Genomic DNA, 26,217 nt, shown 5'->3' with positions numbered 1-26,217 from the left:
GTTATTGAGAACATAAAAATATGTACGTCTGTATCTCAAATTCATAAAATGAGACACAATTTGATTACTGGAATAATTTTCAATAATTTTCTTTTCTTTCTTTCTTTTTTTTTGCGGGGGTGAACCAGGCCTAGGAGTCTCTACACGGCCACCTCGGATCCCCCACAAGGCAGTTGAGAAGATAATTGGGGTGGTATGGACTTCGGGGAAACCTGAAGTTGGACTGGCTGGAATACTCCGTCCACTGTTGCGGGCTTGGTGTGGCTTGGAAGGAGGTTTCTGTCATCACATGTGGGTAGTGAAGGGCACTCTGAACAGGCCGTGTACTGGATACTGCGTCAGTGAGAGCGCTGTAGACGTTGTGAGATGATGTGAACATCAAGGGATTGTAGACTGGGTCGTAGTCCGTCAGTGAGGAGTATCCGGGTCCGGTGCTGGGCAGGTAGTGAAGACTGAAACCCAAGAAAAAGAAAGCGTTGTAAGCACGGGAATGAGAGGAGAGTGTGTCGAAGCTATTCAGAGCACCATGCACTTGCAAAACTAACCGATGCATGTGTGGTCGCTTGTTGTGTACTTACTTTGATTTGGGTTTGTCTTTCACGTCATCTTTCTTGGTCGCCGTGGGTGGTGTGAGCACGTGACACTTGTCCGGTACCGTTATATCACGTGACTGTGATGTGCCTTGTTGATACAGTTGCTGTCTCATCCAGTTCAAGTGAGCACCTTTAGACTGTCGCTTGAACTTGGAACGGCGGTTCTGAAACCAGATCTGTATGCCACGATGTGGCCACTTATAATGGGACATTCTAAAATTCACTGGTGTAGTATATTTGGGAAAGAGTTTTCTCCAACTATGAAACGATATTTGCAAAATACTGATTATACCCTAAATATGATACCTACGTATCTTACGCAATAAGTAAAGCAGTTGTGACTATTTCAGATAGGATGTTTTGTCCTATGAGAACTTTGCTCAAGTATAAGTGTCATTGGGGTTATATTCATCCACCTACCGATAGTCTCTCCACGTCGATGTTGATGGTGTTGGAGAGATCCTCCAAGATGGAGCTGTCAGGATACTGAGAGGACAGGAACGCCTTCTCCAGCTGGGCCAACTGTGAATATGCACGATGCAGATCAAAACGGGTTTCAGATGTATTTTGGGTGATTTTCAAGATTAGCGTTCATTGAGGTGTTATCTTTATACGTTTGGAGTAATGGAATATGAAATATTTACCTGACTAGCAGAGTACTTGATTCGGTTCCTGGACGGAACGATAGCCTTGTTAATGCTGCACTTGCTTGGAAAACAAAGTCCCAAGCCACACCAAGCCCGCAACAGTGGACGGAGTATTGCAGCCAGTCCAACTTCAGCTCTCCCCTAAGTCCATACCACCCCAATTATCTTCTCAACTGCCTTAGCGATCCCATGACATTTCCCCAGATCGGTGTCTAGATCGCCTATGGAGATCACATTCGTGGTCAAATGCAGCACGCTTTTGCATACATAAAGCCCACGTCAAATGGTTGCAACAGTCCAATGATGAAGTCATCTTTGGCTTGCTTTGTTACTATTAATGTATATGTTGTTGTGTTTGTGTTATGGATTGCAAGTATCAATTTAATATGACTGTATATGATCCTGAGCTAATAAACATTATGAAAAAGCTATTGCATTTCATTTTCTTATACAAAGAAATATGTCAAAGTATCCTAATCAGGGTTCGAACTCTCAATTTGTGTACACTGACATGAGTGGGGCACATACTTCTTCCAAGCAGTTTTCGACCCCTACAATCAAATGAATCAGTTAGATTGGGATTCTTTCTTGGAACTGAGCAATTTTCCATTGATTGCTATTACATATGGGGCATAGACATTCATCTTCACCTCCTGCAAAGATTTGGAACTAAATCCACAACCTACATGTCGTTGATTCCGGAAGCCGACACGCAATAGCGAAGGATACACTGAGAGATGGTCGTTTATAAACTGTGATAAGAAACGAAATCACATCAACATCCGAAAATGAGAATCAATATTGAAACTTACAAGATGCATGTACGTGTGTAGCCAGTGACACACATGAGTCCCAGAGATGCAATGGTCAGCAGAAATTGCTAGGTCGGTTGGTTTCTTATTTAACGTCACGCTCAGAAATCTTCCATTTATCTGGTGGTGGTCGGTAAATAATCGAGCCTACATCAAACAATTCAGTGATCAACGTCATGAGTATCGATCTATTTAATTGGGATACGATGACGTGTCAACCAAGTCAAGGAGCCTGATTACCCGATCCCGCCAGTAACCTTTTACGGCAAGCATGGGTTCCTGAAAACCAGTTCCGATCCGGACCTTCACGGGTAGAAATTGGAATTAATCACAAACTGTGTGGCACATGTAGGATTGTGTAGAAGAAAGAACTGGGAAAATGAAGGAGACCATGTTTTTCAATGTTGACCGGTACATTTGGCATTACCTAAATCTTATGTTGAAAGCGATAGCTGCTTCAAAGCTACTCAAAATTGACTATCGACAACCTGAAACAATTTAGCGCTTCGAAATCCTCTGCTTCGTATGCCAGCTAGAAGCATACTGATGACGAAATTTTATGGATGATAACTTCTTTGTTTTCACAATAGTGACGTTTCGGTATAGCTGGTCATACCGTTTTGAAGAAAACAAAGCCTAAAGCATGGCCACCTTACTAGATTATCAGACGCTTCCTTCGGATAGGATGGACTTGAGTGAGTGAGTGAGTGAGTTTAGTTTTACGCCGCAGTCAGCAATATTACAGCTATATGGCGGCGGTCTGTAAATAATCGAGTCTTGAACAGACAATCCAGTGATCAACAACATGAGCATTGATCTGCTCAATTGGGAACCGATGACATGTATCAAACAAGTCAGCGAGTCTGACCACCCGATCCCGTTAGTCGCCTCTTACGACAGGATGGACTTGAGGAACAGTGGCGCTGTGTGAAGATGAGCTTTGAATTACAAATATACCAAACACTTTTCGGTGTAGTAACAACATTCTAAGATTTTGATTAGGAGTACGTGGATTGCCACAATGAAATGTACATGGTGCCAGTCAAGTTCTAGCTTAAATGGAATTAGGATTAATATCCATTCGATTATATCGAAAGGTATTCATGGGTAATTTGGTATGTGGAACGTGAGTGGGATGTTGAAATGATTGGCCACATTCATTTACTTAACATACAGTTACATATGTGATATGAATGAAGGTGAATATATGGATAATTACGGGTATGGTGTATTTCATGTGCTGGTTGGTGTGTGTTTTGGCCACGTGGTTTGTAAATTGCAAGTATTTTTCTCCAAACCTACAAATGTAGGAGAGCCAGATGAAAACAGTGTAAGCAACTGGTAAACCATCATCCTGACTCGTGGCATGTATCAATTTTATTTCTTTTGGAGCAAATAATGATTATTTAGATGCTTTGTTCTTGTGCCAGTTTTAACTTTCAGGTAAATGCATATGCGTTTGATGCTCTTAAAAACAAAAGTGTTGTGCCCGTGAAGCCTCTCTTTTCCTTAATGCCTGCACCATCCATGCATTATAGGGATTCCTCGGTAGGATTTGTAAATTGTTGGCTGTGTTTGTTTATGAAATTGTAACACAAAGAACATGGTCATTTAAACGTAGTATCAATGCATGTGTGCTACTAAGGGCGGCCTCTCTGATGCAGGTGTGAAGTTTTGACAAGTAAGTGAGTACACGCTCACTCGTCGGAGGTTTCTTTAATGTACGGCTACCTCAGGTACGACTGCTACCTTTAAAAATTAATTAAACACAGAAAGATGAACTTCTTATCGCTGTGAAAACAATCAAGATGTTCCAGCTTAAACAGCATGGCGGCTATGCATGAAGGGATAATTCCTGATTGCTAACAATACATAAATGCAAGTAATGAGTGGGTGGTGTATGGAGGTGGACTTAAAAGAAGTCCGACAGTCAGGTTACGGTAATAAAAGCTGAAACGCCTTGATTTCAGGCACTAGTCATAGATCTGCGCTCATCTGAACAGTCTAAACTTGTCACGTCATCTTCACATTATTCGCAGTTCGTTTTGGAAAGATTTCTACACAGTTACGAGGCAGAAATGAAAGTGAAGAGCCCCGAGACCAAGCCAAGCAAGTGTAGCATTAACAAGGCTATCGTTCCGTCCAGGAACCGAATCAAGTACTCTGCTAGTCAGGTAAATATTTTATATTCCATTACTCCAAACGTATAAAGATAACACCACAATAAACGCTAATCTTGAAAATCACCCAAAATACATCTGAAACCCGTTTTGATCTGCATCGTGCATATTCACAGTTGGCCCAGCTGGAGAAGGTGTTCCTGTCCTCTCAGTATCCTGACAGCTCCATCTTGGAGGATCTCTCCAACACCATCAACATCGACGTGGAGAGACTATCGGTAGGTGGATGAATATAACCCCAATGACACTTATACTTGAGCAAAGTTCTCATAGGACAAAACATCCTATCTGAAATATCACAATGTCATAAACCCCTTTACCCTCATTTACACACGCAGTTACCTTCAATTATATATACTACTGGACAAGAGTCACAACTGCTTTACTTATTGCGTAAGATACGTAGGTATCATATTTAGGGTATAATCAGTATTTTGCAAATATCGTTTCATAGTTGGAGAAAACTCTTTCCCAAATATACTACACCAGTGAATTTTAGAATGTCCCATTATAAGTGGCCACATCGTGGCATACAGATCTGGTTTCAGAACCGCCGTTCCAAGTTCAAGCGACAGTCTAAAGGTGCTCACTTGAACTGGATGAGACAGCAACTGTATCAACAAGGCACATCACAGTCACGTGATATAACGGTACCGGACAAGTGTCACGTGCTCACACCACCCACGGCGACCAAGAAAGATGACGTGAAAGACAACCCAAATCAAAGTAAGTACACAACAAGCGACCACACATGCATCGGTTAGTTTTGCAAGTGCATGGTGCTCTGAATAGCTTCGACACACTCTCCTCTCATTCCCGTGCTTACAACGCTTTCTTTTTCTTGGGTTTCAGTCTTCACTACCTGCCCAGCACCGGACCCGGATACTCCTCACTGACGGACTACGACCCAGTCTACAATCCCTTGATGTTCACATCATCTCACAACGTCTACAGCGCTCTCACTGACGCAGTATCCAGTACACGGCCTGTTCAGAGTGCCCTTCACTACCCACATGTGATGACAGAAACCTCCTTCCAAGCCACACCAAGCCCGCAACAGTGGACGGAGTATTGCAGCCAGTCCAACTTCAGCTCTCCCCTAAGTCCATACCACCCCAATTATCTTCTCAACTGCCTTAGCGATCCCATGACATTTCCCCAGATCGGTGTCTAGATCGCCTATGGAGATCACATTCGTGGTCAAATGCAGCACGCTTTTGCATACATAAAGCCCACGTCAAATGGTTGCAACAGTCCAATGATGAAGTCATCTTTGGCTTGCTTTGTTACTATTAATGTATATTTTGTTGTGTTTGTGTTATGGATTGCAAATATCAATTTAATATGACTGTATATGATCCTGAGCTAATAAACATTATGAAAAAGCTATTGCATTTCATTTTCTTATACAAAGAAATATGTCAAAGTATCCTAATCAGGATTCGAACTCTCAATTTGTGTACACTGACATGAGTGGGGCACATACTTCTTCCAAGCAGTTTTCGTCCCCTACAATCAAATGAATCAGTTAGATTGGGATTCTTTCTTGGAACTGAGCAATTTTCCATTGATTGCTATTACATATGGGGCATAGACATTCATCTTCACCTCCCGCAAAGATTTGGAACTAAATCCACAACCTACATGTCGTTGATTCCGGAAGCCGACACGCAATAGCGAAGGATACACTGAGAGATGGTCGTTTATAAACTGTGATAAGAAACGAAATCACATCAACATCCGAAAATGAGAATCAATATTGAAACTTACAAGATGCATGTACGTGTGTAGCCAGTGACACACATGAGTCCCAGAGATGCAATGGTCAGCAGAAATTGCTAGGTCGGTTGGTTTCTTATTTAACGTCACGCTCAGAAATCTTCCATTTATCTGGTGGTGGTCGGTAAATAATCGAGCCTACATCAAACAATTCAGTGATCAACGTCATGAGTATCGATCTATTTAATTGGGATACGATGACGTGTCAACCAAGTCAAGGAGCCTGATTACCCGATCCCGCCAGTAACCTTTTACGGCAAGCATGGGTTCCTGAAAACCAGTTCCGATCCGGACCTTCACGGGTAGAAATTGGAATTAATCACAAACTGTGTGGCACATGTAGGATTGTGTAGAAGAAAGAACTGGGAAAATGAAGGAGACCATGTTTTTCAATGTTGACCGGTACATTTGGCATTACCTAAATCTTATGTTGAAAGCGATAGCTGCTTCAAAGCTACTCAAAATTGACTATCGACAACCTGAAACAATTTAGCGCTTCGAAATCCTCTGCTTCGTATGCCAGCTAGAAGCATACTGATGACGAAATTTTATGGATGATAACTTCTTTGTTTTCACAATAGTGACGTTTCGGTATAGCTGGTCATACCGTTTTGAAGAAAACAAAGCCTAAAGCATGGCCACCTTACTAGATTATCAGACGCTTCCTTCGGATAGGATGGACTTGAGTGAGTGAGTGAGTGAGTTTAGTTTTACGCCGCAGTCAGCAATATTACAGCTATATGGCGGCGGTCTGTAAATAATCGAGTCTTGAACAGACAATCCAGTGATCAACAACATGAGCATTGATCTGCTCAATTGGGAACCGATGACATGTATCAAACAAGTCAGCGAGTCTGACCACCCGATCCCGTTAGTCGCCTCTTACGACAGGATGGACTTGAGGAACAGTGGCGCTGTGTGAAGATGAGCTTTGAATTACAAATATACCAAACACTTTTCGGTGTAGTAACAACAGTCATTCTAAGATTTTGTTTAGGAGTACGTGGATTGCCACAATGAAATGTACATGGTGCCAGTCAAGTTCTAGCTTAAATGGAATTAGGATTAATATCCGTTCGATTATATCGAAAGGTATTCATGGGTAATTTGGTATGTGGAACGTGAGTGGGATGTTGAAATGATTGGCCACATTCATTTACTTAACATACAGTTACATATGTGATATGAATGAAGGTGAATATATGGATAATTACGGGTATGGTGTATTTCATGTGCTGGTTGGTGTGTGTTTTGGCCACGTGGTTTGTAAATTGCAAGTATTTTTCTCCAAACCTACAAATGTAGGAGAGCCAGATGAAAACAGTGTAAGCAACTGGTAAACCATCATCCTGACTCGTGGCATGTATCAATTTTATTTCTTTTGGAGCAAATAATGATTATTTAGATGCTTTGTTCTTGTGCCAGTTTTAACTTTCAGGTAAATGCATATGCGTTTGATGCTCTTAAAAACAAAAGTGTTGTGCCCGTGAAGCCTCTCTTTTCCTTAATGCCTGCTCCATCCATGCATTATAGGGATTCCTCGGTAGGATTTGTAAATTGTTGGCTGTGTTTGTTTATGAAATTGTAACACAAAGAACATGGTCATTTAAACGTAGTATCAATGCATGTGTGCTACTAAGGGCGGCCTCTCTGATGCAGGTGTGAAGTTTTGACAAGTAAGTGAGTACACGCTCACTCGTCGGAGGTTTCTTTAATGTACGGCTACCTCAGGTACGACTGCTACCTTTAAACATTAATTAAACACAGAAAGATGAACTTCTTATCGCTGTGAAAACAATCAAGATGTTCCAGCTTAAACAGCATGGCGGCTATGCATGAAGGGGTAATTCCTGATTGCTAACAATACATAAATGCAAGTAATGAGTGGGTGGTGTATGGAGGTGGACTTAAAAGAAGTCCGACAGTCAGGTTACGGTAATAAAAGCTGAAACGCCTTGATTTCAGGCACTAGTCATAGATCTGCGCTCATCTGAACAGTCTAAACTTGTCACGTCATCTTCACATTATTCGCAGTTCGTTTTGGAAAGATTTCTACACAGATACGAGGCAGAAATGAAAGTGAAGAGCCCCGAGACCAAGCCAAGCAAGTGTAGCATTAACAAGGCTATCGTTCCGTCCAGGAACCGAATCAAGTACTCTGCTAGTCAGGTAAATATTTTATATTCCATTACTCCAAACGTATAAAGATAACACCACAATAAACGCTAATCTTGAAAATCACCCAAAATACATCTGAAACCCGTTTTGATCTGCATCGTGCATATTCACAGTTGGCCCAGCTGGAGAAGGTGTTCCTGTCCTCTCAGTATCCTGACAGCTCCATCTTGGAGGATCTCTCCAACACCATCAACATCGACGTGGAGAGACTATCGGTAGGTGGATGAATATAACCCCAATGACACTTATACTTGAGCAAAGTTCTCATAGGACAAAACATCCTATCTGAAATATCACAATGTCATAAACCCCTTTACCCTCATTTACACACGCAGTTACCTTCAATTATATATACTACTGGACAAGAGTCACAACTGCTTTACTTATTGCGTAAGATACGTAGGTATCATATTTAGGGTATAATCAGTATTTTGCAAATATCGTTTCATAGTTGGAGAAAACTCTTTCCCAAATATACTACACCAGTGAATTTTAGAATGTCCCATTATAAGTGGCCACATCGTGGCATACAGATCTGGTTTCAGAACCGCCGTTCCAAGTTCAAGCGACAGTCTAAAGGTGCTCACTTGAACTGGATGAGACAGCAACTGTATCAACAAGGCACATCACAGTCACGTGATATAACGGTACCGGACAAGTGTCACGTGCTCACACCACCCACGGCGACCAAGAAAGATGACGTGAAAGACAAACCCAAATCAAAGTAAGTACACAACAAGCGACCACACATGCATCGGTTAGTTTTGCAAGTGCATGGTGCTCTGAATAGCTTCGACACACTCTCCTCTCATTCCCGTGCTTACAACGCTTTCTTTTTCTTGGGTTTCAGTCTTCACTACCTGCCCAGCACCGGACCCGGATACTCCTCACTGACGGACTACGACCCAGTCTACAATCCCTTGATGTTCACATCATCTCACAACGTCTACAGCGCTCTCACTGACGCAGTATCCAGTACACGGCCTGTTCAGAGTGCCCTTCACTACCCACATGTGATGACAGAAACCTCCTTCCAAGCCACACCAAGCCCGCAACAGTGGACGGAGTATTCCAGCCAGTCCAACTTCAGCTCTCCCCTAAGTCCATACCACCCCAATTATCTTCTCAACTGCCTTAGCGATCCCATGACATTTCCCCAGATCGGTGTCTAGATCGCCTATGGAGATCACATTCGTGGTCAAATGCAGCACGCTTTTGCATACATAAAGCCCACGTCAAATGGTTGCAACAGTCCAATGATGAAGTCATCTTTGGCTTGCTTTGTTACTATTAATGTATATGTTGTTGTGTTTGTGTTATGGATTGCAAATATCAATTTAATATGACTGTATATGATCCTGAGCTAATAAACATTATGAAAAAGCTATTGCATTTCATTTTCTTATACAAAGAAATATGTCAAAGTATCCTAATCAGGGTTCGAACTCTCAATTTGTGTACACTGACATGAGTGGGACACATACTTCTTCCAAGCAGTTTTCGTCCCCTACAATCAAATGAATCAGTTAGATTGGGATTCTTTCTTGAAACTGAGCAATTTTCCATTGATTGCTATTACATATGGGGCATAGACATTCATCTTCACCTCCCGCAAAGATTTGGAACTAAATCCACAACCTACATGTCGTTGATTCCGGAAGCCGACACGCAATAGCGAAGGATACACTGAGAGATGGTCGTTTATAAACTGTGATAAGAAACGAAATCACATCAACATCCGAAAATGAGAATCAATATTGAAACTTACAAGATGCATGTACGTGTGTAGCCAGTGACACACATGAGTCCCAGAGATGCAATGGTCAGCAGAAATTGCTAGGTCGGTTGGTTTCTTATTTAACGTCACGCTCAGAAATCTTCCATTTATCTGGTGGTGGTCGGTAAATAATCGAGCCTACATCAAACAATTCAGTGATCAACGTCATGAGTATCGATCTATTTAATTGGGATACGATGACGTGTCAACCAAGTCAAGGAGCCTGATTACCCGATCCCGCCAGTAACCTTTTACGGCAAGCATGGGTTCCTGAAAACCAGTTCCGATCCGGACCTTCACGGGTAGAAATTGGAATTAATCACAAACTGTGTGGCACATGTAGGATTGTGTAGAAGAAAGAACTGGGAAAATGAAGGAGACCATGTTTTTCAATGTTGACCGGTACATTTGGCATTACCTAAATCTTATGTTGAAAGCGATAGCTGCTTCAAAGCTACTCAAAATTGACTATCGACAACCTGAAACAATTTAGCGCTTCGAAATCCTCTGCTTCGTATGCCAGCTAGAAGCATACTGATGACGAAATTTTATGGATGATAACTTCTTTGTTTTCACAATAGTGACGTTTCGGTATAGCTGGTTATACCGTTTTGAAGAAAACAAAGCCTAAAGCATGGCCACCTTACTAGATTATCAGACGCTTCCTTCGGATAGGACGGAATTGAGGAACAGTGGCGCTGTGTGAAGATGAGCTTTGAATTACAAATATACCAAACACTTTTCGGTGTAGTAACAACAGTCATTCTAAGATTTTGTTTAGGAGTACGTGGACTGCCACAATGAAATGTACATGGTGCCAGTCAAGTTCTAGCTTAAATGGAATTAGGATTAATATCCGTTCGATTATATCGAAAGGTATTCATGGGTAATTTGGTATGTGGAACGTGAGTGGGATGTTGAAATGATTGGCCACATTCATTTACTTAACATACAGTTACATATGTGATATGAATGAAGGTGAATATATGGATAATTACGGGTATGGTGTATTTCATGTGCTGGTTGGTGTGTGTTTTGGCCACGTGGTTTGTAAATTGCAAGTATTTTTCTCCAAACCTACAAATGTAGGAGAGCCAGATGAAAACAGTGTAAGCAACTGGTAAACCATCATCCTGACTCGTGGCATGTATCAATTTTATTTCTTTTGGAGCAAATAATGATTATTTAGATGCTTTGTTCTTGTGCCAGTTTTAACTTTCAGGTAAATGCATATGCGTTTGATGCTCTTAAAAACAAAAGTGTTGTGCCCGTGAAGCCTCTCTTTTCCTTAATGCCTGCTCCATCCATGCATTATAGGGATTCCTCGGTAGGATTTGTAAATTGTTGGCTGTGTTTGTTTATGAAATTGTAACACAAAGAACATGGTCATTTAAACGTAGTATCAATGCATGTGTGCTACTAAGGGCGGCCTCTCTGATGCAGGTGTGAAGTTTTGACAAGTAAGTGAGTACACGCTCACTCGTCGGAGGTTTCTTTAATGTACGGCTACCTCAGGTACGACTGCTACCTTTAAACATTAATTAAACACAGAAAGATGCACTTCTTATCGCTGTGAAAACAATCAAGATGTTCCAGCTTAAACAGCATGGCGGCTATGCATGAAGGGGTAATTCCTGATTGCTAACAATACATAAATGCAAGTAATGAGTGGGTGGTGTATGGAGGTGGACTTAAAAGAAGTCCGACAGTCAGGTTGCGGTAATAAAAGCTGAAACGCCTTGATTTCAGGCACTAGTCATAGATCTGCGCTCATCTGAACAGTCTAAACTTGTCACGTCATCTTCACATTATTCGCAGTTCGTTTTGGAAAGATTTCTACACAGATACGAGGCAGAAATGAAAGTGAAGAGCCCCGAGACCAAGCCAAGCAAGTGTAGCATTAACAAGGCTATCGTTCCGTCCAGGAACCGAATCAAGTACTCTGCTAGTCAGGTAAATATTTTATATTCCATTACTCCAAACGTATAAAGATAACACCACAATAAACGCTAATCTTGAAAATCACCCAAAATACATCTGAAACCCGTTTTGATCTGCATCGTGCATATTCACAGTTGGCCCAGCTGGAGAAGGTGTTCCTGTCCTCTCAGTATCCTGACAGCTCCATCTTGGAGGATCTCTCCAACACCATCAACATCGACGTGGAGAGACTATCGGTAGGTGGATGAATATAACCCCAATGACACTTATACTTGAGCAAAGTTCTCATAGGACAAAACATCCTATCTGAAATATCACAATGTCATAAACCCCTTTACCCTCATTTACACACGCAGTTACCTTCAATTATATATACTACTGGACAAGAGTCACAACTGCTTTACTTATTGCGTAAGATACGTAGGTATCATATTTAGGGTATAATCAGTATTTTGCAAATATCGTTTCATAGTTGGAGAAAACTCTTTCCCAAATATACTACACCAGTGAATTTTAGAATGTCCCATTATAAGTGGCCACATCGTGGCATACAGATCTGGTTTCAGAACCGCCGTTCCAAGTTCAAGCGACAGTCTAAAGGTGCTCACTTGAACTGGATGAGACAGCAACTGTATCAACAAGGCACATCACAGTCACGTGATATAACGGTACCGGACAAGTGTCACGTGCTCACACCACCCACGGCGACCAAGAAAGATGACGTGAAAGACAAACCCAAATCAAAGTAAGTACACAACAAGCGACCACACATGCATCGGTTAGTTTTGCAAGTGCATGGTGCTCTGAATAGCTTCGACACACTCTCCTCTCATTCCCGTGCTTACAACGCTTTCTTTTTCTTGGGTTTCAGTCTTCACTACCTGCCCAGCACCGGACCCGTATACTCCTCACTGACGGACTACGACCCAGTCTACAATCCCTTGATGTTCACATCATCTCACAACGTCTACAGCGCTCTCACTGACGCAGTATCCAGTACACGGCCTGTTCAGAGTGCCCTTCACTACCCACATGTGATGACAGAAACCTCCTTCCAAGCCACACCAAGCCCGCAACAGTGGACGGAGTATTCCAGCCAGTCCAACTTCAGCTCTCCCCTAAGTCCATACCACCCCAATTATCTTCTCAACTGCCTTAGCGATCCCATGACATTTCCCCAGATCGGTGTCTAGATCGCCTATGGAGATCACATTCGTGGTCAAATGCAGCACGCTTTTGCATACATAAAGCCCACGTCAAATGGTTGCAACAGTCCAATGATGAAGTCATCTTTGGCTTGCTTTGTTACTATTAATGTATATGTTGTTGTGTTTGTGTTATGGATTGCAAATATCAATTTAATATGACTGTATATGATCCTGAGCTAATAAACATTATGAAAAAGCTATTGCATTTCATTTTCTTATACAAAGAAATATGTCAAAGTATCCTAATCAGGGTTCGAACTCTCAATTTGTGTACACTGACATGAGTGGGGCACATACTTCTTCCAAGCAGTTTTCGTCCCCTACAATCAAATGAATCAGTTAGATTGGGATTCTTTCTTGGAACTGAGCAATTTTCCATTGATTGCTATTACATATGGGGCATAGACATTCATCTTCACCTCCCGCAAAGATTTGGAACTAAATCCACAACCTACATGTCGTTGATTCCGGAAGCCGACACGCAATAGCGAAGGATACACTGAGAGATGGTCGTTTATAAACTGTGATAAGAAACGAAATCACATCAACATCCGAAAATGAGAATCAATATTGAAACTTACAAGATGCATGTACGTGTGTAGCCAGTGACACACATGAGTCCCAGAGATGCAATGGTCAGCAGAAATTGCTAGGTCGGTTGGTTTCTTATTTAACGTCACGCTCAGAAATCTTCCATTTATCTGGTGGTGGTCGGTAAATAATCGAGCCTACATCAAACAATTCAGTGATCAACGTCATGAGTATCGATCTATTTAATTGGGATACGATGACGTGTCAACCAAGTCAAGGAGCCTGATTACCCGATCCCGCCAGTAACCTTTTACGGCAAGCATGGGTTCCTGAAAACCAGTTCCGATCCGGACCTTCACGGGTAGAAATTGGAATTAATCACAAACTGTGTGGCACATGTAGGATTGTGTAGAAGAAAGAACTGGGAAAATGAAGGAGACCATGTTTTTCAATGTTGACCGGTACATTTGGCATTACCTAAATCTTATGTTGAAAGCGATAGCTGCTTCAAAGCTACTCAAAATTGACTATCGACAACCTGAAACAATTTAGCGCTTCGAAATCCTCTGCTTCGTATGCCAGCTAGAAGCATACTGATGACGAAATTTTATGGATGATAACTTCTTTGTTTTCACAATAGTGACGTTTCGGTATAGCTGGTTATACCGTTTTGAAGAAAACAAAGCCTAAAGCATGGCCACCTTACTAGATTATCAGACGCTTCCTTCGGATAGGACGGAATTGAGGAACAGTGGCGCTGTGTGAAGATGAGCTTTGAATTACAAATATACCAAACACTTTTCGGTGTAGTAACAACAGTCATTCTAAGATTTTGTTTAGGAGTACGTGGATTGCCACAATGAAATGTACATGGTGCCAGTCAAGTTCTAGCTTAAATGGAATTAGGATTAATATCCGTTCGATTATATCGAAAGGTATTCATGGGTAATTTGGTATGTGGAACGTGAGTGGGATGTTGAAATGATTGGCCACATTCATTTACTTAACATACAGTTACATATGTGATATGAATGAAGGTGAATATATGGATAATTACGGGTATGGTGTATTTCATGTGCTGGTTGGTGTGTGTTTTGGCCACGTGGTTTGTAAATTGCAAGTATTTTTCTCCAAACCTACAAATGTAGGAGAGCCAGATGAAAACAGTGTAAGCAACTGGTAAACCATCATCCTGACTCGTGGCATGTATCAATTTTATTTCTTTTGGAGCAAATAATGATTATTTAGATGCTTTGTTCTTGTGCCAGTTTTAACTTTCAGGTAAATGCATATGCGTTTGATGCTCTTAAAAACAAAAGTGTTGTGCCCGTGAAGCCTCTCTTTTCCTTAATGCCTGCTCCATCCATGCATTATAGGGATTCCTCGGTAGGATTTGTAAATTGTTGGCTGTGTTTGTTTATGAAATTGTAACACAAAGAACATGGTCATTTAAACGTAGTATCAATGCATGTGTGCTACTAAGGGCGGCCTCTCTGATGCAGGTGTGAAGTTTTGACAAGTAAGTGAGTACACGCTCACTCGTCGGAGGTTTCTTTAATGTACGGCTACCTCAGGTACGACTGCTACCTTTAAACATTAATTAAACACAGAAAGATGCACTTCTTATCGCTGTGAAAACAATCAAGATGTTCCAGCTTAAACAGCATGGCGGCTATGCATGAAGGGGTAATTCCTGATTGCTAACAATACATAAATGCAAGTAATGAGTGGGTGGTGTATGGAGGTGGACTTAAAAGAAGTCCGACAGTCAGGTTACGGTAATAAAAGCTGAAACGCCTTGATTTCAGGCACTAGTCATAGATCTGCGCTCATCTGAACAGTCTAAACTTGTCACGTCATCTTCACATTATTCGCAGTTCGTTTTGGAAAGATTTCTACACAGATACGAGGCAGAAATGAAAGTGAAGAGCCCCGAGACCAAGCCAAGCAAGTGTAGCATTAACAAGGCTATCGTTCCGTCCAGGAACCGAATCAAGTACTCTGCTAGTCAGGTAAATATTTTATATTCCATTACTCCAAACGTATAAAGATAACACCACAATAAACGCTAATCTTGAAAATCACCCAAAATACATCTGAAACCCGTTTTGATCTGCATCGTGCATATTCACAGTTGGCCCAGCTGGAGAAGGTGTTCCTGTCCTCTCAGTATCCTGACAGCTCCATCTTGGAGGATCTCTCCAACACCATCAACATCGACGTGGAGAGACTATCGGTAGGTGGATGAATATAACCCCAATGACACTTATACTTGAGCAAAGTTCTCATAGGACAAAACATCCTATCTGAAATATCACAATGTCATAAACCCCTTTACCCTCATTTACACACGCAGTTACCTTCAATTATATATACTACTGGACAAGAGTCACAACTGCTTTACTTATTGCGTAAGATACGTAGGTATCATATTTAGGGTATAATCAGTATTTTGCAAATATCGTTTCATAGTTGGAGAAAACTCTTTCCCAAATATACTACACCAGTGAATTTTAGAATGTCCCATTATAAGTGGCCACATCGTGGCATACAGATCTGGTTTCAGAACCGCCGTTCCAAGTTCAAGCGACAGTCTAAAGGTGCTCACTTGAACTGGATGAGACAGCAACTGTATCAACAAGGCACATCACAGTCACGTGATATAACGGTACCGGACAAGTGTCACGTGCTCACACCACCCACGGCGACCAAGAAAGATGACGTGAAAGACAAACCCAAATCAAAGTAAGTACACAACAAGCGACCACACATGCATCGGTTAGTTTTGCAAGTGCATGGTGCTCTGAATAGCTTCGACACACTCTCCTCTCATTCCCGTGCTTACAACGCTTTCTTTTTCTTGGGTTTCAGTCTTCACTACCTGCCCAGCACCGGACCCGGATACTCCTCACTGACGGACTACGACCCAGTCTACAATCCCTTGATGTTCACATCATCTCACAACGTCTACAGCGCTCTCACTGACGCAGTATCCAGTACACGGCCTGTTCAGAGTGCCCTTCACTACCCACATGTGATGACAGAAACCTCCTTCCAAGCCACACCAAGCCCGCAACAGTGGACGGAGTATTCCAGCCAGTCCAACTTCAGCTCTCCCCTAAGTCCATACCACCCCAATTATCTTCTCAACTGCCTTAGCGATCCCATGACATTTCCCCAGATCGGTGTCTAGATCGCCTATGGAGATCACATTCGTGGTCAAATGCAGCACGCTTTTGCATACATAAAGCCCACGTCAAATGGTTGCAACAGTCCAATGATGAAGTCATCTTTGGCTTGCTTTGTTACTATTAATGTATATGTTGTTGTGTTTGTGTTATGGATTGCAAATATCAATTTAATATGACTGTATATAATCCTGAGCTAATAGACATTATGAAAAAGCTATTGCATTTCATTTTCTTATACAAAGAAATATGTCAAAGTATCCTAATCAGGGTTCGAACTCTCAATTTGTGTACACTGACATGAGTGGGGCACATACTTCTTCCAAGCAGTTTTCGTCCCCTACAATCAAATGAATCAGTTAGATTGGGATTCTTTCTTGAAACTGAGCAATTTTCCATTGATTGCTATTACATATGGGGCATAGACATTCATCTTCACCTCCCGCAAAGATTTGGAACTAAATCCACAACCTACATGTCGTTGATTCCGGAAGCCGACACGCAATAGCGAAGGATACACTGAGAGATGGTCGTTTATAAACTGTGATAAGAAACGAAATCACATCAACATCCGAAAATGAGAATCAATATTGAAACTTACAAGATGCATGTACGTGTGTAGCCAGTGACACACATGAGTCCCAGAGATGCAATGGTCAGCAGAAATTGCTAGGTCGGTTGGTTTCTTATTTAACGTCACGCTCAGAAATCTTCCATTTATCTGGTGGTGGTCGGTAAATAATCGAGCCTACATCAAACAATTCAGTGATCAACGTCATGAGTATCGATCTATTTAATTGGGATACGATGACGTGTCAACCAAGTCAAGGAGCCTGATTACCCGATCCCGCCAGTAACCTTTTACGGCAAGCATGGGTTCCTGAAAACCAGTTCCGATCCGGACCTTCACGGGTAGAAATTGGAATTAATCACAAACTGTGTGGCACATGTAGGATTGTGTAGAAGAAAGAACTGGGAAAATGAAGGAGACCATGTTTTTCAATGTTGACCGGTACATTTGGCATTACCTAAATCTTATGTTGAAAGCGATAGCTGCTTCAAAGCTACTCAAAATTGACTATCGACAACCTGAAACAATTTAGCGCTTCGAAATCCTCTGCTTCGTATGCCAGCTAGAAGCATACTGATGACGAAATTTTATGGATGATAACTTCTTTGTTTTCACAATAGTGACGTTTCGGTATAGCTGGTTATACCGTTTTGAAGAAAACAAAGCCTAAAGCATGGCCACCTTACTAGATTATCAGACGCTTCCTTCGGATAGGACGGAATTGAGGAACAGTGGCGCTGTGTGAAGATGAGCTTTGAATTACAAATATACCAAACACTTTTCGGTGTAGTAACAACAGTCATTCTAAGATTTTGTTTAGGAGTACGTGGATTGCCACAATGAAATGTACATGGTGCCAGTCAAGTTCTAGCTTAAATGGAATTAGGATTAATATCCGTTCGATTATATCGAAAGGTATTCATGGGTAATTTGGTATGTGGAACGTGAGTGGGATGTTGAAATGATTGGCCACATTCATTTACTTAACATACAGTTACATATGTGATATGAATGAAGGTGAATATATGGATAATTACGGGTATGGTGTATTTCATGTGCTGGTTGGTGTGTGTTTTGGCCACGTGGTTTGTAAATTGCAAGTATTTTTCTCCAAACCTACAAATGTAGGAGAGCCAGATGAAAACAGTGTAAGCAACTGGTAAACCATCATCCTGACTCGTGGCATGTATCAATTTTATTTCTTTTGGAGCAAATAATGATTATTTAGATGCTTTGTTCTTGTGCCAGTTTTAACTTTCAGGTAAATGCATATGCGTTTGATGCTCTTAAAAACAAAAGTGTTGTGCCCGTGAAGCCTCTCTTTTCCTTAATGCCTGCTCCATCCATGCATTATAGGGATTCCTCGGTAGGATTTGTAAATTGTTGGCTGTGTTTGTTTATGAAATTGTAACACAAAGAACATGGTCATTTAAACGTAGTATCAATGCATGTGTGCTACTAAGGGCGGCCTCTCTGATGCAGGTGTGAAGTTTTGACAAGTAAGTGAGTACACGCTCACTCGTCGGAGGTTTCTTTAATGTACGGCTACCTCAGGTACGACTGCTACCTTTAAACATTAATTAAACACAGAAAGATGCACTTCTTATCGCTGTGAAAACAATCAAGATGTTCCAGCTTAAACAGCATGGCGGCTATGCATGAAGGGGTAATTCCTGATTGCTAACAATACATAAATGCAAGTAATGAGTGGGTGGTGTATGGAGGTGGACTTAAAAGAAGTCCGACAGTCAGGTTACGGTAATAAAAGCTGAAACGCCTTGATTTCAGGCACTAGTCATAGATCTGCGCTCATCTGAACAGTCTAAACTTGTCACGTCATCTTCACATTATTCGCAGTTCGTTTTGGAAAGATTTCTACACAGATACGAGGCAGAAATGAAAGTGAAGAGCCCCGAGACCAAGCCAAGCAAGTGTAGCATTAACAAGGCTATCGTTCCGTCCAGGAACCGAATCAAGTACTCTGCTAGTCAGGTAAATATTTTATATTCCATTACTCCAAACGTATAAAGATAACACCACAATAAACGCTAATCTTGAAAATCACCCAAAATACATCTGAAACCCGTTTTGATCTGCATCGTGCATATTCACAGTTGGCCCAGCTGGAGAAGGTGTTCCTGTCCTCTCAGTATCCTGACAGCTCCATCTTGGAGGATCTCTCCAACACCATCAACATCGACGTGGAGAGACTATCGGTAGGTGGATGAATATAACCCCAATGACACTTATACTTGAGCAAAGTTCTCATAGGACAAAACATCCTATCTGAAATATCACAATGTCATAAACCCCTTTACCCTCATTTACACACGCAGTTACCTTCAATTATATATACTACTGGACAAGAGTCACAACTGCTTTACTTATTGCGTAAGATACGTAGGTATCATATTTAGGGTATAATCAGTATTTTGCAAATATCGTTTCATAGTTGGAGAAAACTCTTTCCCAAATATACTACACCAGTGAATTTTAGAATGTCCCATTATAAGTGGCCACATCGTGGCATACAGATCTGGTTTCAGAACCGCCGTTCCAAGTTCAAGCGACAGTCTAAAGGTGCTCACTTGAACTGGATGAGACAGCAACTGTATCAACAAGGCACATCACAGTCACGTGATATAACGGTACCGGACAAGTGTCACGTGCTCACACCACCCACGGCGACCAAGAAAGATGACGTGAAAGACAAACCCAAATCAAAGTAAGTACACAACAAGCGACCACACATGCATCGGTTAGTTTTGCAAGTGCATGGTGCTCTGAATAGCTTCGACACACTCTCCTCTCATTCCCGTGCTTACAACGCTTTCTTTTTCTTGGGTTTCAGTCTTCACTACCTGCCCAGCACCGGACCCGGATACTCCTCACTGACGGACTACGACCCAGTCTACAATCCCTTGATGTTCACATCATCTCACAACGTCTACAGCGCTCTCACTGACGCAGTATCCAGTACACGGCCTGTTTAGAGTGCCCTTCACTACCCACATGTGATGACAGAAACCTCCTTCCAAGCCACACCAAGCCCGCAACAGTGGACGGAGTATTCCAGCCAGTCCAACTTCAGCTCTCCCCTAAGTCCATACCACCCCAATTATCTTCTCAACTGCCTTAGCGATCCCATGACATTTCCCCAGATCGGTGTCTAGATCGCCTATGGAGATCACATTCGTGGTCAAATGCAGCACGCTTTTGCATACATAAAGCCCACGTCAAATGGTTGCAACAGTCCAATGATGAAGTCATCTTTGGCTTGCTTTGTTACTATTAATGTATATGTTGTTGTGTTTGTGTTATGGATTGCAAATATCAATTTAATATGACTGTATATGATCCTGAGCTAATAAACATTATGAAAAAGCTATTGCATTTCATTTTCTTATACAAAGAAATATGTCAAAGTATCCTAATCAGGGTTCGAACTCTCAATTTGTGTACACTGACATGAGTGGGGCACATACTTCTTCCAAGCAGTTTTCGTCCCCTACAATCAAATGAATCAGTTAGATTGGGATTCTTTCTTGAAACTGAGCAATTTTCCATTGATTGCTATTACATATGGGGCATAGACATTCATCTTCACCTCCCGCAAAGATTTGGAACTAAATCCACAACCTACATGTCGTTGATTCCGGAAGCCGACACGCAATAGCGAAGGATACACTGAGAGATGGTCGTTTATAAACTGTGATAAGAAACGAAATCACATCAACATCCGAAAATGAGAATCAATATTGAAACTTACAAGATGCATGTACGTGTGTAGCCAGTGACACACATGAGTCCCAGAGATGCAATGGTCAGCAGAAATTGCTAGGTCGGTTGGTTTCTTATTTAACGTCACGCTCAGAAATCTTCCATTTATCTGGTGGTGGTCGGTAAATAATCGAGCCTACATCAAACAATTCAGTGATCAACGTCATGAGTATCGATCTATTTAATTGGGATACGATGACGTGTCAACCAAGTCAAGGAGCCTGATTACCCGATCCCGCCAGTAACCTTTTACGGCAAGCATGGGTTCCTGAAAACCAGTTCCGATCCGGACCTTCACGGGTAGAAATTGGAATTAATCACAAACTGTGTGGCACATGTAGGATTGTGTAGAAGAAAGAACTGGGAAAATGAAGGAGACCATGTTTTTCAATGTTGACCGGTACATTTGGCATTACCTAAATCTTATGTTGAAAGCGATAGCTGCTTCAAAGCTACTCAAAATTGACTATCGACAACCTGAAACAATTTAGCGCTTCGAAATCCTCTGCTTCGTATGCCAGCTAGAAGCATACTGATGACGAAATTTTATGGATGATAACTTCTTTGTTTTCACAATAGTGACGTTTCGGTATAGCTGGTTATACCGTTTTGAAGAAAACAAAGCCTAAAGCATGGCCACCTTACTAGATTATCAGACGCTTCCTTCGGATAGGACGGAATTGAGGAACAGTGGCGCTGTGTGAAGATGAGCTTTGAATTACAAATATACCAAACACTTTTCGGTGTAGTAACAACAGTCATTCTAAGATTTTGTTTAGGAGTACGTGGATTGCCACAATGAAATGTACATGGTGCCAGTCAAGTTCTAGCTTAAATGGAATTAGGATTAATATCCGTTCGATTATATCGAAAGGTATTCATGGGTAATTTGGTATGTGGAACGTGAGTGGGATGTTGAAATGATTGGCCACATTCATTTACTTAACATACAGTTACATATGTGATATGAATGAAGGTGAATATATGGATAATTACGGGTATGGTGTATTTCATGTGCTGGTTGGTGTGTGTTTTGGCCACGTGGTTTGTAAATTGCAAGTATTTTTCTCCAAACCTACAAATGTAGGAGAGCCAGATGAAAACAGTGTAAGCAACTGGTAAACCATCATCCTGACTCGTGGCATGTATCAATTTTATTTCTTTTGGAGCAAATAATGATTATTTAGATGCTTTGTTCTTGTGCCAGTTTTAACTTTCAGGTAAATGCATATGCGTTTGATGCTCTTAAAAACAAAAGTGTTGTGCCCGTGAAGCCTCTCTTTTCCTTAATGCCTGCTCCATCCATGCATTATAGGGATTCCTCGGTAGGATTTGTAAATTGTTGGCTGTGTTTGTTTATGAAATTGTAACACAAAGAACATGGTCATTTAAACGTAGTATCAATGCATGTGTGCTACTAAGGGCGGCCTCTCTGATGCAGGTGTGAAGTTTTGACAAGTAAGTGAGTACACGCTCACTCGTCGGAGGTTTCTTTAATGTACGGCTACCTCAGGTACGACTGCTACCTTTAAAAATTAATTAAACACAGAAAGATGCACTTCTTATCGCTGTGAAAACAATCAAGATGTTCCAGCTTAAACAGCATGGCGGCTATGCATGAAGGGGTAATTCCTGATTGCTAACAATATATAAATGCAAGTAATGAGTGGGTGGTGTATGGAGGTGGACTTAAAAGAAGTCCGACAGTCAGGTTACGGTAATAAAAGCTGAAACGCCTTGATTTCAGGCACTAGTCATAGATCTGCGCTCATCTGAACAGTCTAAACTTGTCACGTCATCTTCACATTATTCGCAGTTCGTTTTGGAAAGATTTCTACACAGTTACGAGGCAGAAATGAAAGTGAAGAGCCCCGAGACCAAGCCAAGCAAGTGTAGCATTAAGAAGGCTATCGTTCCGTCCAGGAACCGAATCAAGTACTCTGCTAGTCAGGTAAATATTTTATATTCCATTACTCCAAACGTATAAAGATAACACCACAATAAACGCTAATCTTGAAAATCACCCAAAATACATCTGAAACCCGTTTTGATCTGCATCGTGCATATTCACAGTTGGCCCAGCTGGAGAAGGTGTTCCTGTCCTCTCAGTATCCTGACAGCTCCATCTTGGAGGATCTCTCCAACACCATCAACATCGACGTGGAGAGACTATCGGTAGGTGGATGAATATAACCCCAATGACACTTATACTTGAGCAAAGTTCTCATAGGACAAAACATCCTATCTGAAATATCACAATGTCATAAACCCCTTTACCCTCATTTACACACGCAGTTACCTTCAATTATATATACTACTGGACAAGAGTCACAACTGCTTTACTTATTGCGTAAGATACGTAGGTATCATATTTAGGGTATAATCAGTATTTTGCAAATATCGTTTCATAGTTGGAGAAAACTCTTTCCCAAATATACTACACCAGTGAATTTTAGAATGTCCCATTATAAGTGGCCACATCGTGGCATACAGATCTGGTTTCAGAACCGCCGTTCCAAGTTCAAGCGACAGTCTAAAGGTGCTCACTTGAACTGGATGAGACAGCAACTGTATCAACAAGGCACATCACAGTCACGTGATATAACGGTACCGGACAAGTGTCACGTGCTCACACCACCCACGGCGACCAAGAAAGATGACGTGAAAGACAAACCCAAATCAAAGTAAGTACACAACAAGCGACCACACATGCATCGGTTAGTTTTGCAAGTGCATGGTGCTCTGAATAGCTTCGACACACTCTCCTCTCATTCCCGTGCTTACAACGCTTTCTTTTTCTTGGGTTTCAGTCTTCACTACCTGCCCAGCACCGGACCCGGATACTCCTCACTGACGGACTACGACCCAGTCTACAATCCCTTGATGTTCACATCATCTCACAACGTCTACAGCGCTCTCACTGACGCAGTATCCAGTACACGGCCTGTTTAGAGTGCCCTTCACTACCCACATGTGATGACAGAAACCTCCTTCCAAGCCACACCAAGCCCGCAACAGTGGACGGAGTATTCCAGCCAGTCCAACTTCAGCTCTCCCCTAAGTCCATACCACCCCAATTATCTTCTCAACTGCCTTAGCGATCCCATGACATTTCCCCAGATCGGTGCCTATGGAGATCACATTCGTGGTCAAATGCAGCACGCTTTTGCATACATAAAGCCCACGTCAAATGGTTGCAACAGTCCAATGATGAAGTCATCTTTGGCTTGCTTTGTTACTATTAATGTATATGTTGTTGTGTTTGTGTTATGGATTGCAAGTATCAATTTAATATGACTGTATATGATCCTGAGCTAATAAACATTATGAAAAAGCTATTGCATTTCATTTTCTTATACAAAGAAATATGTCAAAGTATCCTAATCAGGGTTCGAACTCTCAATTTGTGTACACTGACATGAGTGGGGCACATACTTCTTCCAAGCAGTTTTCGTCCCCTACAATCAAATGAATCAGTTAGATTGGGATTCTTTCTTGAAACTGAGCAATTTTCCATTGATTGCTATTACATATGGGGCATAGACATTCATCTTCACCTCCCGCAAAGATTTGGAACTAAATCCACAACCTACATGTCGTTGATTCCGGAAGCCGACACGCAATAGCGAAGGATACACTGAGAGATGGTCGTTTATAAACTGTGATAAGAAACGAAATCACATCAACATCCGAAAATGAGAATCAATATTGAAACTTACAAGATGCATGTACGTGTGTAGCCAGTGACACACATGAGTCCCAGAGATGGAATGGTCAGCAGAAATTGCTAGGTCGGTTGGTTTCTTATTTAACGTCACGCTCAGAAATCTTCCATTTATCTGGTGGTGGTCGGTAAATAATCGAGCCTACATCAAACAATTCAGTGATCAACGTCATGAGTATCGATCTATTTAATTGGGATACGATGACGTGTCAACCAAGTCAAGGAGCCTGATTACCCGATCCCGCCAGTAACCTTTTACGGCAAGCATGGGTTCCTGAAAACCAGTTCCGATCCGGACCTTCACGGGTAGAAATTGGAATTAATCACAAACTGTGTGGCACATGTAGGATTGTGTAGAAGAAAGAACTGGGAAAATGAAGGAGACCATGTTTTTCAATGTTGACCGGTACATTTGGCATTACCTAAATCTTATGTTGAAAGCGATAGCTACTTCAAAGCTACTCAAAATTGACTATCGACAACCTGAAACAATTTAGCGCTTCGAAATCCTCTGCTTCGTATGTCAGCTAGAAGCATACTGATGACGAAATTTTATGGATGATAACTTCTTTGTTTTCACAATAGTGACGTTTCGGTATAGCTGGTTATACCGTTTTGAAGAAAACAAAGCCTAAAGCATGGCCACCTTACTAGATTATCAGACGCTTCCTTCGGATAGGATGGAATTGAGGAACAGTGGCGCTGTGTGAAGATGAGCTTTGAATTACAAATATACCAAACACTTTTCGGTGTAGTAACAACAGTCATTCTAAGATTTTGTTTAGGAGTACGTGGATTGCCACAATGAAATGTACATGGTGCCAGTCAAGTTCTAGCTTAAATGGAATTAGGATTAATATCCATTCGATTATATCGAAAGGTATTCATGGGTAATTTGGTATGTGGAACGTGAGTGGGATGTTGAAATGCTTGGCCACATTCATTTACTTAACATACAGTTACATATGTGATATGAATGAAGGTGAATATATGGATAATTACGGGTATGGTGTATTTCATGTGCTGGTTGGTGTGTGTTTTGGCCACGTGGTTTGTAAATTGCAAGTATTTTTCTCCAAACCTACAAATGTAGGAGAGCCAGATGAAAACAGTGTAAGCAACTGGTAAACCATCATCCTGACTCGTGGCATGTATCAATTTTATTTCTTTTGGAGCAAAAAATGATTATTTAGATGCTTTGTTCTTGTGCCAGTTTTAACTTTCAGGTAAATGCATATGCGTTTGATGCTCTTAAAAACAAAAGTGTTGTGCCCGTGAAGCCTCTCTTTTCCTTAATGCCTGCTCCAT

The 26,217-nt window shown here is 41.5% G+C and overlaps 4 protein-coding genes across 4 annotated transcripts; 3 read left to right on the top strand and 1 right to left on the bottom strand.

The window, feature by feature from the left end:
- Nucleotides 1-130: 130 nt before the first annotated feature.
- Nucleotides 131-1,553, bottom strand: LOC137295190 (homeobox protein OTX-like). Its single transcript, XM_067826511.1, has 5 exons — nt 1,519-1,553; nt 1,238-1,301; nt 1,014-1,115; nt 579-757; nt 131-452 (listed from the first exon to the last, which is right to left on the bottom strand). Exons 1-5 carry the CDS (start codon nt 1,551-1,553, stop codon nt 131-133), a joined length of 702 nt encoding a protein of 233 aa, XP_067682612.1.
- A 2,577-nt stretch (nt 1,554-4,130) lies between these two features.
- LOC137295189 (homeobox protein OTX1 B-like) lies at nt 4,131-9,361 on the top strand. Its single transcript, XM_067826510.1, has 8 exons — nt 4,131-4,226; nt 4,349-4,450; nt 4,781-4,958; nt 7,437-7,449; nt 8,072-8,180; nt 8,303-8,404; nt 8,735-8,913; nt 9,040-9,361. The coding sequence occupies exons 1-8, from the start codon at nt 4,131-4,133 to the stop codon at nt 9,359-9,361; spliced, it is 1,101 nt and encodes a 366-aa protein (XP_067682611.1).
- A 2,462-nt stretch (nt 9,362-11,823) lies between these two features.
- Nucleotides 11,824-13,100, top strand: LOC137295188 (paired mesoderm homeobox protein 2-like). The gene is made up of 4 exons (XM_067826509.1): nt 11,824-11,919; nt 12,042-12,143; nt 12,474-12,652; nt 12,779-13,100. Exons 1-4 carry the CDS (start codon nt 11,824-11,826, stop codon nt 13,098-13,100), a joined length of 699 nt encoding a protein of 232 aa, XP_067682610.1.
- Nucleotides 13,101-15,562: 2,462 nt separating this feature from the next.
- On the top strand, nt 15,563-16,839 carry LOC137295187 (paired mesoderm homeobox protein 2-like). The gene is made up of 4 exons (XM_067826508.1): nt 15,563-15,658; nt 15,781-15,882; nt 16,213-16,391; nt 16,518-16,839. Exons 1-4 carry the CDS (start codon nt 15,563-15,565, stop codon nt 16,837-16,839), a joined length of 699 nt encoding a protein of 232 aa, XP_067682609.1.
- Nucleotides 16,840-26,217: the final 9,378 nt, after the last annotated feature.

The sequence above is a fragment of the Haliotis asinina genome, chromosome 8 (assembly GCF_037392515.1).
Source record: "Haliotis asinina isolate JCU_RB_2024 chromosome 8, JCU_Hal_asi_v2, whole genome shotgun sequence".
Classification (NCBI taxonomy): Eukaryota; Metazoa; Mollusca; class Gastropoda; order Lepetellida; family Haliotidae; genus Haliotis; species Haliotis asinina.
The sequence above is the reverse complement of the archived record's forward strand: the minus strand, read 5'-3'. Positions and strand labels throughout refer to the sequence as shown.